This window comes from Corapipo altera, unplaced genomic scaffold (genome assembly GCF_003945725.1).
Source record: "Corapipo altera isolate COAL_440 unplaced genomic scaffold, ASM394572v1 23b, whole genome shotgun sequence".
NCBI classification, from domain to species: Eukaryota; Metazoa; Chordata; class Aves; order Passeriformes; family Pipridae; genus Corapipo; species Corapipo altera.
In genome coordinates, this window is record NW_020884885.1 from 1,817,781 (window position 1) to 1,833,180 (window position 15,400).

The 15,400-nt window shown below is 34.3% G+C and overlaps 1 protein-coding gene across 6 annotated transcripts in view; it reads left to right on the plus strand.

The window, feature by feature from the left end:
• Positions 1-15,400, plus strand: part of RYR3 (ryanodine receptor 3) — a 207,424-nt gene that overhangs the window by 144,345 nt on the left and 47,679 nt on the right. For all 6 annotated transcript variants that reach the window (XM_027642328.1, XM_027642330.1, XM_027642331.1 and 3 more), the window contains 12 exons: positions 3-118; positions 408-475; positions 1,082-1,203; positions 3,469-3,518; positions 3,772-3,832; positions 4,853-5,091; positions 6,009-6,090; positions 7,718-7,848; positions 10,674-10,994; positions 12,111-12,351; positions 13,850-13,937; positions 14,042-14,134. In XM_027642328.1, the coding sequence (XP_027498129.1) occupies positions 3-118; positions 408-475; positions 1,082-1,203; positions 3,469-3,518; positions 3,772-3,832; positions 4,853-5,091; positions 6,009-6,090; positions 7,718-7,848; positions 10,674-10,994; positions 12,111-12,351; positions 13,850-13,937; positions 14,042-14,134 (1,612 nt within the window). The remainder of the gene's footprint in view (positions 1-2; positions 119-407; positions 476-1,081; positions 1,204-3,468; positions 3,519-3,771; positions 3,833-4,852; positions 5,092-6,008; positions 6,091-7,717; positions 7,849-10,673; positions 10,995-12,110; positions 12,352-13,849; positions 13,938-14,041; positions 14,135-15,400) is intronic.

Consider the following 15,400-nt stretch of genomic DNA (forward strand, 5'->3'; position numbering starts at 1 on the left):
AGGGGCATGAATGACATGGAGTTGGATGCTTCATCCATGGAAAAGAGGTTTGCCTTTAAGTTTCTGAAGAAAATTTTAAAATATGTTGATTCTGCTCAAGAGTTTATTGCACATTTGGGTAAGTTGCATATTTTATTCTAAAAATAATTAGAATTGTCGATATTTAAATATTTGGATTGATATGTTTACATTTATAGTGAACGCTATTTTTATTGCATTTAAGAAACTTAAATCCTGTATTTTAACTTGCAGATTAAATTCTTGCACATTTGTAACTAGCCAAACAGTTTGTTGTTTTATTTTTATTTCAGTAAAACTAAGTTTGCAAGACTATTTGAAAGGCTATTGTGTTATTCATTATTAGACAGATTCTTATTTGTGTGTCTGCCTTGATTGTATCCTTGCAGAAGCCATTGTAACCAGTGGAAAAACTGAAAAATCTCCACATGACCAAGAAATAAAATTCTTTGCTAAAGTGAGTGACTTAGTATTTCAAGTAATGTTCATATACATTCCATTATACAGAATATGGAACTTTGTAATGTTAGACTGCTTTTCACATAATAGTAATATATATTTTCCATTTTTTTTGGTAAGTAATCAAATATTTATCAAACATTTTGAAATATCTTCAGAAATATTTCAGTATATTTGCTGGATTCAAATATTTTAAAATACTTCAATATATCTGCTTGTGTATGAGAAGGAACATAGAAATTAAAAGACATTTTATTTTTTACATGAAATTAAATACTCTCACTGAATATATAAATTATTTCTGAATTTTTTTACCACAAGAGATCACTGAAGTGCATAACATCACCTAATTATCAGGAAGAAATATTCCTATGCAATATTAGATCCAAAACAGATATCTTTGTGTAACTGTTTATTATTTATGTTACTTTAAATAAAATTGTAAGACTCGAGTTTTTAATTTAGATGATTTTGTCTCTGAAATGGGAAAATACAACTGTTACAGAACTAAAATTCTTTAAATAAACTTTGACCAACCAGAGCATTGCTGCTGTATTCGCCACTGAGCTCTGTAAAAAATATATTTTGTATCTGTATTTCTTAGGTTCTTTTACCATTAGTTGATCAGTACTTTACAAATCACTGCCTCTACTTCCTGTCTTCTCCATCAAAAACCCTCAGTAGCAGTGGATATGCATCAAATAAGGAGAAGGAAATGGTAGCAAGGTAAGAAGAAAATTAAGAAATATATACAGGAGGATTTTATATAGATAACTAAAGGACTTTTCTTAGATTAAAGAGAAAGATAGGTCAAAAGTTCAGTTTCCTCAACTGGAAAGTGAATATTTTATTCTCTATCAAAATAGCAGTGAGTAAATAGAAGTCCTCATTTTAGTATTCTTTAACATATATATATATATATATATATGTATGTATGTATGTATGTATATATAATAAAAGAATTAACTATATATAACTACTGTATATTTAAGGATATGTAATTGTGGGCAATAGCATAAAGTATTAATAATTTATTCTGTGAGCAATGGAACTACTTAGTTTCTTGTGAGTTTGTGTTCCATTGTAAGGGGCTTTTTCCACTCTTGGGTCATTTAAATGGTGTCACATTTATTTAAATTTTTATATATATTAAAAAAAAAATGTTAAAAATACCATGATGTAGCTCTCTAGAGGGAATTACAGATTCAAGAATTGATACAAACATACTTCTGCCCCTGCATAAATATTACTGGAATATAATAATTTTTAGTTATCTTTACTGTTTCCAGTTTGGTTTGAGTCAACCATTTGATGCAAAGTTATTTTAGAGAACTTAATTAAAAAGAGAGATATTTGCATTTCAATTTATAATGTGTTGCCTATATAAAAATATGAATTTAATTTTTCCTCAACGAAGATTTAATATTAATATTTAATTGAGCTTTAACTATAACTGTAACTTAATATGTTTTTTACCGGGTTTTTTCTTCCACTTAAGGTGTGCTGCCAGTTATTTTCTTTGGGAAATTTTGAAATGTAATATTTAAAACTGTTTTACTCTCACACTTTCTTACTTTACCTGTAGGTTCTCAGATTTTTTTTCACTTTCCTTCACTACATTGACCAGAGTTAACTATCATTTCCAATGGAAAGTAGATATCAAATTTGAAACTAAAGGTTACTTACATGTTGTTACGTAAGATCAGGCCTAGCACTCAATGTCCTAGATTCCAGTCTTCAGTTTATCTTTCAACGTATTTTTGCATTTCTCTAAATTATTATTACTCTTTTGTTTCCACCTTCTGTGTGGGTGGTAGTCGTTATATAGCAGTTGCCTGTAAGAATGAGTGTTAAGTCCTTAAGATTATGTTTTACTGAGCTCTCAGGTATATTACATACAAACGTGCAAGATAGTTCCCCAGTAGCTGGGAAACATCTCAGGTTCAGGAGGATGGAAGCAGCATTTAGCTTTAAGTTTCATTCCTCCTTTCTGAATGTTCCTGTTACTTCCTTAAAGTTAGTCAGGTCAGCATAATGAATCTAGAAGGATGTGTACTAGGGCTATACAAAGTGACTTTACCAAGGCACATGAAGAAGTTAGGTGTCTAGCATACATATCTGCTAATATAATTGCAGAAATATCTTATAATTCTTTGTGCATTCTTCATTGAGAAAAGTGACTATCTGCTATTTTCATCTTGTAGGAAGTATAGTATTTCCTTACTATTGTGAAGATAACAGTAACAATCTGTGGTTAGTAAGAGACCATACCAATTCCTAAGGTATATGCTTCATTTTGTTATGTCCTAATTCCATTTGTAAAGTATAGCACAAATGATATACGAGTCTGCCTAGCTGTCTTTGTTAAAGTAGCCCCTTTAGAGAGCTAAATTATTCTCTAAATTATTCTACTATTTTGACAGATAGGTTAGATATGCAAGTTTCTGATATACTTACCAGAAACTCTTCCAGTCTGTATATATTTCCGGATTCATCTTATCATCATCAGAGGGTAAACACAGATTAATTTCTTCATTTACAAAGAATATCTTCGCAAATTATTTTAAATAGTATGAAGATTTTTAACATTCATTTCCTGCAGAATGCCAAGTGAAACACTAAAATATTTCTCATTTTTCTTGTTCTTACAAAAAAAAAAATTCTTATTCAGAAATATTAGCCATAAAGAATGACTCAGCCATATAGTGTGCAATTGTTGGAAACCACTGTAATCAAAAGAAAGTTTCACATTTCAAGTCATCTCTGAAGTAGTGAAGCTTAGAAAATGAGAGACCTCAGAAGATTAAAAATGTTATTCTGCTTAATGCAGTTGATTGCTATCATCATGTATAACTCAAAATACACTTTCCAGGATTTTCCTTTGTTGTGATTTCTTTTTCATATTCCTAATACTCTTTACCTCATATTCTAAATAAATCTTTAACCTTTGTCTTGTCTTCTCTCACTCTCTCCGGTTTTTTAATTCTTTAGCCTGTTCTGCAAGCTAGCTGCTCTTGTTAGACATAGGATCTCACTTTTTGGTAAGTTGTTAAGAAAGATCTTGATAAAGTTCAAAATATAAAGAATGTATAACCGTTGTTTCTAACATACCTGAAATTTTTCACAAATATAGGTAAAATTCTATAACATGGTGCATAAACTTCTAGTGTAACTAGCGACTGCATTGAACATGGCTCTTCTGTTAAGCTAACACTTAATAGAATATGTAAACTGTTGAAGCAGCAAGAAGTGACAGGTTCTAGTATTGTTCTCATAGTATCTCTTTCTAACCAGGTAGTGATTCTGCCACAATGGTGAACTGCCTGCACATCTTAGCTCAGTCTCTTGACACCCGGTAAGTTTGCAACATTTGTACCAACTACAAACTACAAAGGCATTGCAGAGCTTTTCAGAAGCAGTTGGGTCATTTCTGTATTTTTTTAATTCTTTATTTGTAATAAATTATATTAGCAGCATCAGTAATTCAGATATTGTCTGTCATATTAGCAGATTTTGTCTGAAGTGTTTCGGCTATATTTTTCTGTTCAATGCCTGTCATTAAAACATTGAAAACTCTTGTCACTGTTTCCAAGGACATTTGAAGACTTTTAGGAGATATAAATGACACAAACTTTGGAACTGCAAGTATTGATACCCACAGATATTGAAAGAGTTTAGTGCATAGTAGAAAATTTGTCATTGGAAGCATGCAGTGTATTGATATATGAGCATAGTTACATTTGCTAACTTTTACTGTTTATCATTGAAATTATTATGAAGATTAAGACAAAAGCCAGAATAGTTTTCTAATTTGAGTTGATTTCTGGCCTGGTTATGTTACATAGTAACCTGACAATGAAATTATTGTGAATAACAGCACTAGAAGCTTCAGTAAGGAGTTGGAGAAGAGTGCAAAAAAATTAAGGAATGGGACAGTGACACTGGTATTGCAGTTGCATTTTCTAGATTTAAGGTACTTTGAAGTATCTTGACTTACATACCTAGTTACTGGGGCTCCCATGAAAATGTAGAGATTAAGAGTTGGGGGGTTTTGAGCACATTTTATGGAGGAGCTTTCTCACCACTTATGATATTTACTGAGAAAGTATTATCTTGTTTTAAAGCAGATCACAAAAACTGGAAAGGCAAGACTATGGAATCAAGGTCTTTGTTGTTATTATTTTGTATTAAGTAGCCAAAGCTAATTGTTGCTTATACCACTATGCAAATGTAAGTGCCCTTCTCTGTTCATAATGTAAAGGTCATTGACACCGTGTATGTATCTTCAAAGACTGATGGAATGTAACTAACATATGTACAGCTCTTTACAACTGCTGAAGTTCAATGCAATATTTTTTCCCTTATTATTCTTCAGAACTGTTATGAAATCAGGATCTGAACTTGTTAAAGCAGGATTGCGTGCCTTTTTTGAAAATGCTGCTGAAGACCTGGAAAAAACTTCAGAAAATCTTAAACTTGGAAAATTTACTCATTCACGAACACAAATCAAGGGTGTTTCACAAAATATCAATTATACTACAGTAGCATTGTTACCAATCTTGACATCATTTTTTGAACATATTTCACAATATCAGTTTGGAATCGATTTACTTTGTAAGTATTTTATTTTTTAAAAAAGTTTATTGTGTTATAATGGTACAAATGCTTTTTAGTAATGATGCATGGATTCAAAGGATGAAATTCTGTTTTCAGTAACATGCACATTTCCAGAATTAAATCTGAAATCACCTGCATACTATCTTATTTCTAGTGCATGTGTAAAAATAATATTCAATAAGTTTCAAGTTAATTATGTACAATATTTCTTCAAACATTGAGAGAGAAATTAAAATATCCTCTTAAGTGCTGTCTTACCAACTGTGTGGATGAAACTAGTTTTCTATAGAAAATTCTTATTTCATTAAGGGAGACATCTTACTATTAATTCCCCATGGGTTTTCTCCTTACATGTGAAAACTACTGTAGGTCTTCAAATATAAGTTTTCCCTCTTTTTAACATCATTTAGTTTAAAAATACTGAAATGACTCCTTGAAATTCAGTAATATGCTGAATGGTCTTATGCTCTAAGGTCTCTAATTATCTTCCAAAATTTTATATATATTTGGGTCATAATTAAAAGGTGGATAACCATGAAAATACTTTCTTTAAAAGTACTGTGAAACTTTAGATCACGTACCTAAAGGTTAGACACACAGAGTGATGTGGTTTAGCTTAAAATTGTACTCTGTGAGTGTGATAACCTGCAATTATCTTATTAGCAAGTATGTGTTGTCCTCTTGGAATGTCTGATAATCTGTTAAGTTGTGGAATAAATGTAGATGACAAAATAGGTATTAGAGAAATTAAAGATAAGTAATACCATGTAGAGTATCTATAGCCAGAAAGTTCAGTGATACATATGTTAAAAGTTTAGATGCTTTTAAACGGATCGCATAAAATAGATGTTTGATATTTGAAAAGTAATCTTTAGCTGAATAAGTACTGACAATATACTTCTTATTTCCTCTAGTGGGTGATGTACAAGTTTCATGTTACAGAATTCTTTGTAGCCTCTATTCTCTTGGGACTGGAAAGAACATCTATGTTGAAAGGTATTACATGTAACACTCAGCATGTAAAATTTTCTCTTCTTTAGGAGCGTGTTACTTAGGTAATAAAGCAGTTTGGATGAAAGGTGAATTTGAAACAATGAGAGATATTTAAAATACACTTTATCTTGAAAGTAGTTGCCTATACTTTAGCGTTCAATTCCACCAAAAAAAAATCAAAACTAAATAAAAGCAAATAACTCATCCTGCATATGTCAGTGTATCTGCAGAGAGGTTTTTTTCCCCATGGGAAAAGCTAAATTTTTCCATGGGTTGCAATTAAGTTTGTCTACTGCATGTTGCTGTGGAATGTAGGCTAAGTACTAAGTAGACTGCATGTGTTTCACACCTAAGTGTATACAGAGTTCTCAAATGTTGTCCTGAGCATAAAATCCTGAGCACATGTAGATTATTCTGACAACATTTAACTCTATGAATGAAACCATTAGTTAGTAGCATTTAAAAAAGACTAGGGTCTGCAATTCCTTTAAGTATCTAGTTGCTGTACTATCTTCCAAGCCCTGGATTTTAGATCCTCTTCCATTAAAAAGGGACCAAGTCCGTATCTGTCAGTTCAGAAAAGAGAACCTTATCATAAGACAGGAACTAAGATAAGGATAACCTATCCTTATGCTTGTGAAAGTTGTAGGTTAGGCATTTTTCATGACCTTTCTTATGATGAAAAGTTTAAGATCCACAGAGAGAGAGACAGACTAAACTGGAGGAAATGCAAGTAGTCTGGTTAGAGAGGTTTTGCCTAGTTCGAAGAATGCTGGTCTCCAATTCTTTCCTTCCAAAGTTTATTTAAAATTCTTTCATGCAAAATGGAAGAGCACTCTGGTAGATAGATCTTTCCTCTCACTCTGCATGCATGCACATATGTGCACAAGCTCATTCTTTTGTATTTCCTTATTCAGGCATTTATGCATCCATCACTAAATCAGAAAGCTATACTATCTTTCATCTCTTTTTGGGCTTGAAAATCTTAAATACTCCTTTACACAGATCTGATAGGAAAAATGAGAAGTGCCTTACCCCTTATCTAACCAGCAGTCAGGGTCTTCGCACAGGAAATGAAACGTGACTGTGTTTGAGCTGCCTTTCAATAAAAAGTGCTCACAGCACAGGCCTCCGTTTGATTAGCAAAAACTATAAGCATTAGACCTTTTACACTGATTCTGGCAGCATCACCTTTGCCTACTGCAGTTGTCTTCTTAGACTGGAAGAGCAATAAGATTAGATATATTCAAGGAATTGATTTGGTCTCTTAAGTCTGTATGAGAGGTTTTCAACTGTGGATTTCATTTAATTTGTTTTTAACAAGTCTCAAGCTCTTAAACTACTGTTGTAGACATTACTACAAAAATTAATCCTATCTTGGCCAGAACCAGAACTGGTGGAGGTGGGGTGTTTTTTTAATTGTGTTTCTTATACCACTGTGATTTCCAGTAGTTTTTTTCATTTGAGAAATGCAATTTTTCAAAGTTGTCAAATAGTTCCCAATGTATTAAAAAGACAAAATAAACCATCAGTAAGCATTACTATTTCTTTTTTATTGTGCATGCTAGACACTGATAGCCTAGTGAAAGACTTTTTCTCTCAGATGGCTTTTAATGTCTCTCATATACAGGCAGCGTCCCGCACTTGGTGAGTGTTTAGCATCTCTTGCAGCAGCCATTCCAGTAGCATTCCTTGAACCTTCTCTCAACCATTACAACCCACTGTCTGTTTTCAACACAAAAAGTGCAAGAGAAAGAGCAAGTAAGTACTGTTTCTCAAAAAAAAAAAAAAAAGCTGTTTACTCCTCTCCAACTAAGTATCAGAAGTTGTATGATGAAAATAATCCAAACATATGCCTCAATAGAGAACTCCTACTATTGCTGTTTCATTACTCATCATATTAACCTTCTCTATTTTGTTGGAACTGTCAACATTTTTCCCTTTCTCCTAATATTTCTAGATATTTTTCTGAACATGATGTTTGAATACTTTTCTAAAGGTGCATACTGTAATATTTGAAGCTTAATTAAAGAACATATATATGTTACAATATTTTTTGGCAAATATACAATTACGTACATGTAGCAAATTTCTATGGGTTTTGTTGTCATACCAGTAATCTAAAGCAGTTTGGTCTAGGGAACTTCTGGCAGAATAAGACTTTGATTCCATGAAACCTTAATCAAACAGGGACCTTGACAGGTTGGAGAGATGAGCAGAGAAGAAATGTCTGAAGTTCAACAAAAGTAAATGCAGGGTCCTACACCTGAGGAAGAATAACTCCATGCAGCAGTACCTGCTGGAAAGCAGCTTTACAGAGAAGGGCTTGGGGGTCCTGGTGGGCAACAAGCTGTCCAGGAGCCAGGAGTGTGTCCTTGTGGCCAAGAAGGCCAATGGTATCCTGGGGTGCATTAGGAAGAGGCACTGCCAGCAGGTCAAGGTAGGTGATCTTGCCCTTCTACTCAGCCTGGTGAGGCCTCACCTGGAGTACTGTGTCCATTTCTGGGCATCTCAGTATAAGAGAGACATGGAGCTCCTGGAGTGGATCCAGCAGAGGGCTACAAAGATGACTGAGGGACTGGAGAACCTCTCTTATGAAAAAAGGCTGAGGGAGCTGGACCTGTTCAGCATCAAGAAGAGATGACTGAGAGGGGACCTCATCAACGTATATGAGTCTCTGACAGGAGGGTGACAAGGGGATGGAGCCAGGCTCTTCTCAGAGGTGTCAAGCAATAGGACAAGAGGCAACAGGCAGAAAATGATGCAGAGGAAGTTCCACCTCAATATAAGGAAGAACTTTTTTATTGTGCAGGTGACCACACACTGGAACAGATTGCCCAGAGAGGTTGTGGAGTCTCCCTCACTGGGGATATTGAAGAACCATCTCAGCTTGATCCTGTGCAATGTGCTCTAGGATGACCCTGCTTGAGGAGGGAGGTTGGGCCGAATCATAGAATATGCTGAGTTGGAAGTGACCCATCAAGATCATTGCATCTAACTTCCAGACTTGCACCAGGCATCCCAAGAGTCACACCATGTGCCTGAGAGGATTGTCCAAACGTTTCTTGAACTCAGGCAGCAGACCGGGTGCTGTGACCACTTCCCTGGGGAGCCTATTCCAGTGCCCAACCACCCTCTGGGTGAAAAACCTTTTCCTGATACCTAATCTAAACCTCCCCTGACTCAGCTTCATGCCATTTCCTTGAGTCCTGTCACTGGTCATGAGAGTGAAGAGATCAGTACTTGTCCCTCCTCTTCCCCTCACAAGGAAGTTTTAAACTGCAATAAGGTCTCCCCTCAACCTCCTCTTCTCCAGACTGAAAAGACCAAGTGACCTCAACCACTCATACGGCTTCCCCTTCAGACCCTTCACCATCCTCATGGCCCTCCTTTGGATGCTCTCTAGTAGGTTAATGCCTTTTTTATACTGTGGTGCCCAAAACTGCACACAGTATTCAAGGTGAGGCCGCACCAGTGCAGAGCAGAGCAGGACAATCCCCTCCCTCGACCGGCTGGTGATGCTTTGCCTGATGCCCCCCAGGACACAGTTGGCCCTCCTGGCTGGCAGGGCATTGCTGACTCACATTCAACTTGCCATCAACCAGGACCCTAAGTCCCTTCCTGTAGCAGTACCTCTCATTCCCTAGTCTATACGCAACCTCACTGCCGTCCCTTCTAGCCTTACCCTTTCTGTGATTCTGTTGAAAGGAACATGAGTCCTTCTACATGGATTTTCTTCACTTGCTTCTCTCCCAATTTACTCTTGATGGACTCCTATCTTAAAGTATTTCAGTATTTTCCTGGTTGATCCACGTAAGAGTCATTACCTGCCAAATTATTGTACCTTTAAACAAACAAACAAGAAACAAAAGGGTAGGTAGACAGATTACATATGCCTCAAGTTTTTCCAGATAACAACAGTTATGGAAAAGCTTCTACTAATCCTTCCTCCCTGTCAGCTCTGCTTTATAGAAACAGCACTGGTGGAAGAAGAGTTTTGCTTGAGGGACTGGCATTAGATTATGATGGGTTGTTAATTGCTGAATAAGCATCCTTCAGTTTTTAATACAAGCATCTGACAACTGGAATTCTTTCCTGGCATTTTTGTTGGGAGATAATGTGCAGAATTCATAAACTAGGTACAGTTAAATTTTAACCCCACCCATAATTTTCAGATGGTTGTTTCCTTTTCCCTGAGGTGGATTTAATCTTTGGCAAATAAGTGTAAAAGTTGTGAATGATTATGGAAATAATGGCCAGAATTGATTGAATATTAATAATCTTTCTGTTCTGCACTTTTAGCTGGACTGCTCAACAGATAATTGCAGGACACATTATGGTAAAGCCATCGCTTTATGGCAGATATTGTTTACATCATTGCTATATGCACATCATCAGAAAGACATAATTTATGAAAGGAGATACCCATGCATACCCCAAAGTCTTACTACAGATATACCTGCCCAAGACGGTGAAGGAAAAAACCTGAGTGACAATGTTACTTGTATTTTACATATAGGGTTTAAACATAGGTGTCCTCTTTTATTTTGATAATTATTCTTTTGTTTTTCTACCGTTACTTGCAGTTTTAGGTATGCCTGATACAGTAGAAGAGATGTGCCCAGAGATCCCTCAGCTGGATGGACTTATAAAGGAAATTAATGATTTAGCAGAGTCTGGAGCAAGGTATACTGAAATGCCTCATGTCATTGAGGTTATCTTACCCATGCTATGCAACTATTTATCCTACTGGTGGGAAAGAGGGTCTGAGAGTGTTCCTCAAAGTGGTGGGCCTTGCTGTACAATGATAACGTCTGAGCATCTGAGCATCGTTCTTGGGAACATTCTAAAAATCATTAACAACAATCTGGGAATAGATGAAGCATCTTGGATGAAAAGAATTGCAGGTACTGTAAACATTTTTGAAGAGTAATTTTACTAATAATATTTAATTACCTTTTTATACTTTACCTTATTACCCAGTGATATAATAGCAATAAGTTGTAATAAAACCATCATAAAAGATAGATAAACAAAAGATAAGTAACTATTTTTTTATTATTCATTTTATACATGCAGTGTAGCATCACTTTAAGTAGAGAGCTTTCTATACACCATAAGAGATTTTGAAAATCTTATCTCCTCTATGCACTGTATAAGAGCCTCAGAATCTATTTTGGAGTTGTCAGTTTTGCTGATTTTCAAAACACCTAAGAAGTGAGTTTTATGGTAGAGGGTATAAGTCCTGTGAATTCTGTTCATGAAATATCAGGACAAAATGCAAAGAAATTGTAAATGGTGAAATAATTTCAAGAGTAACCCAAGTTCAAAATTAGTTGGTTTACCTGAATAAATGTGTGATCTATTAAATGAGCTGAAAGTTTTCTCAAAATGTCCTACAGGATTTAGTATCTAGCTAGATAAAGAAATTTTATCATTCATATTAACCAGTGTAAATATGCACTATGCAATAATGTGGTTCGAGAAAACTTATGTAAAGGTAATAATTTACTGCTAAATTTGATTGCCCAGTACCTATTGGTACTGGACTTTGGTATTATTTTAAATTCTGGAAGATCCTTAATAAAAATAAGAATTCCATTAAAATTTAGTAAGAAGTTTGGTGCTTAATTGTAGAGAACATTTGTTGCAGTTTTGACATAGGGTACAAAAAACCCACACCCACGCACACAAAAATCCGAAAAAAAGTATTTTTCTGAGGACTTTGCGTCTCTCAACCTCTACTTTGCTTAGGTTCTTAGAGACATGTGACTTGCAAAGACCATAATAGTTTAATTTACATAACACTGAAATACTTATCCAAATCCACAGTGGTTCAGTCTTTCAATACATACAGTTTTTACAAAGCTACATTCACAGTTTTATTAGGAATTTTATGATGCAGAAATATATGAAACTTTTTAACCTTTATCATTTCTAGAACTTCAGAGTTCATATTAATATGATGAAAAACAACACTAATAGTGCATTAATCTTAGTATTATCTATATTTTCACATATAGTTTATGCTCAACCCATCATCAGCAAAGCCAGACCTGATCTGCTCAGATCTCACTTTATTCCAACACTGGATAAATTGAAGAAGAAAGCTATAAAGATAGCAATGGAAGAGGAGCAGTTGAAAGCAGATAGTAAAACTGACACCCAAGAAGCTGAGCTACTCATTCTCGATGAATTTGCTGTACTTTGTAGAGACCTTTATGCCTTCTATCCAATGTTGATACGTTATGTAGACAACAACAGGTAAATAAAATTAATAATTGAACTCAGATGTATTAGTTAATATACTGGAGTCTATGATTAGACATTCAGAACACCATTTAATGTTATGCTGAGAATCAGATCCTGAGTATTTTAAGATTCCTCACTTAAACAACGCTGTACCTTGAATTCACACCTTTTGCTCACATGTATGGCTTATTTGGTTGTATTGTAACTGGACTAATACTACTGAGAACGCATATCCTGACCAAACCTATACATCCTACTGCAGCCCAGTGACATTACTAATTGCTTTTCAAAAACTAAAAAAATGGCTAAAACCCTTACCTGTTAATGAAGGGACAAAAAAATATTTTGCCTCCATTGAATGATTCTCTTTTTAGATAATAACATGTAGTTGTTATTTTTTTGCGGTTTTTTTGTTTATTTTGTTTTTTCATTTCTTTTTAAGATGAAAATAAAAAGTATTTGAATGACATTGTACCAGAATTTTTTTCCTTAGCCATTTACTGAAGGATTATTCTGCACTTTCCCTGCACTTTCCATTTCCTTTGTCCCAGAACATGATCCCAAGGTGCTCCTCAGAAAAGCGTCTGAAGTATTTATAGTATCTCAGCATCTACTGTATCTTATCCTATCCTTATCAGCATTGTTCTTCTGTACACAGTCATTGTCCCCTTTTGTTTTTTTGGTGTTAGTACATATTGAGCTGGTTAGAAGCATTTCATTGCATGTATAATCCTTTAGGCTGTGAACAAATTTACACTGAGAATTGTTTTCTTTTTCTAGATGAACTCAAGGCTTTACTATGTCATATCTTGTTGGCAAGGAAACAGTTCAAATATTTTAAAAACCACAGATTTAGCTTGACTGTGGAGAAATGCAACTAGAAAGACAAAGTTAATGAGCATAAACTGTAACATAGTAACTATTTCCACGTCTGCTGTCAGGTGCCCACTTTATGTATGGTCATATCAATACAATTTAATTTAGAGACATTTAAGAGGGCTGCATCTGTTAGTTCATTTGCACAAGTTTTCTCAGCATCCTTGTGCAGACACACTCAGACTGAAGTTGTATTAGTTCCCAGATTACAAAAATAAACCAATTGAAGAATCTTACAGCTCTATCCACTCATTCATTTCCCTGTAATCTTCCTTCTCTCCTTGTTACAGTGTTCTCTGTGATCAACACAGTTTTGATATCAAAGTTTTATTAGGAAGGAAAAAATTACAATAGCAAGGTCTGGATTTTAGTCTGGTTAACATAACAGGCACAAAAACATGTGTTGGCACCATGGGGAGGGGGAGCAGGCAGAAATAAATACCCAAGAATTAGGACTTTTGCTGGAGATGAATTAAACTGCAATGAAAGATTGCCTCTCTAAGCAGGGTCATGACAATCTAAAGAGATTTTCATTGAATTCCAAGATTAACTATACAAATGTAACCTGATCTATTAAATAGAGATTATTATATTAAAATGTCTTATTTTAAACTTCTCTTATTTTTGTAATTAGAGCCAACTGGCTAAAGAAACCAGATGCAGATTCCGATGAACTCTTTCGAATGGTAGCTGAAGTTTTTATCCTGTGGTGTAAATCACATGTAAGATAAGATGTACATTTTTTCTTTCATTTAATCCTATCTTTACTTATAAAGGTGGTACATGTGGACAAACTAAATCTCTGGTGATTTATTTTTGTCTTTAGAATTTCAAAAGAGAAGAACAAAATTTTGTGATTCAGAATGAAATCAACAATTTGGCATTTTTAACAGGAGACACCAAGAGCAAGATGTCTAAAGTAAGTTAATAAAAATTTATGGATCAGGTAAATTTCACTATGTGTTTAGTATGTTGTAAGAAGGCTCTGAAAATCTACTCAGATTGCAGCTGTTTTTCTAGTAGAAGAAAAGAAAAATAGTTTTGCTTCTTGATGACAGATGTGACAACTACTATGCAAAATATAGTCTATGTACCTTAGAGTTACTTATTAAATGTTTGCTAATATTCAAACACACAAGATTTAATTAAAAGTCTTGATTTGAGAAATTACACATATAAGAGAATATGGCTTGTATTATAAAATATGGGTTGTTGATCTTTTAGGAAAAAAAAGGTAGACTATTTTATAAAAGCAAGTGAAAAAATATTGGTTGCCTCATCATTTTCCTGTGAATGTCATATTGTTCTGTTAGCTTTGATGGATGACTGATGTCTTTGCATATATCCCTTTATTTATACATATAGTGTGCCATGTGTACACTGGTTTTCTTGTTTTTTATTACTTAACACATTAATGTCTTTTTTGCTAATTTTCAATATGACGAGAGGCTGATACTATGGCTTAAAGTACGTTTGTTACCTGTTTAATAGACAAAATTCATGGTGTCAAGGTAAAACACGCTGCTTTGACATTAGCTAAAGAAATTGCCTTACTAAACTAAAGCTAGATGAAGTCTAATTCCAAATTAGTGTAAGTAAGTGTAGCAAAGGAACCTTTTCTTTTAGTCATATTTATAATGTGTTTGGAGTAATTTTGAAAGTGTACCAGTGAAGTAGTGTTTAAAGTTTTTTATTTCAATGTATTTTGGTTGTCTGTTACCAAGCTCCTGTAAATTCAGCTTTAGAAAATAGAGAGGCAGATAAAATGTGTCCTTATATTTTATAGATTTCTTTAAAAAGGTTTGTTTGGGGTTTTTTTATTATATTTTTTTAAGTTTTGAAACCAGACCAAGCCAAACGCTGATATTGGAAATTTTACATGCAAAACTAGCAGATTATCTGGTTGTCATTAGTTCATGACTGACACTAAAAAAAAAAGTCCAACTATATACAGAATTCCTTATTCAGAGGAAATGAATTTTTTAATGTGTTTTCCTGTTTTCAAGATGCAGATTACAAAATTGTTTGATAGAATTTAAACGTTTGTATCATCCTCATTAGCAGGATAAGTAGTGGGCATAGTCAAGGCTATTTGAGGAGAAATTGCACAATAACCAAGTCTAACATGCAGCTCTGTACTTTTATCATATGGCAATCACTGCACATAGATTTAATATGTGTACTT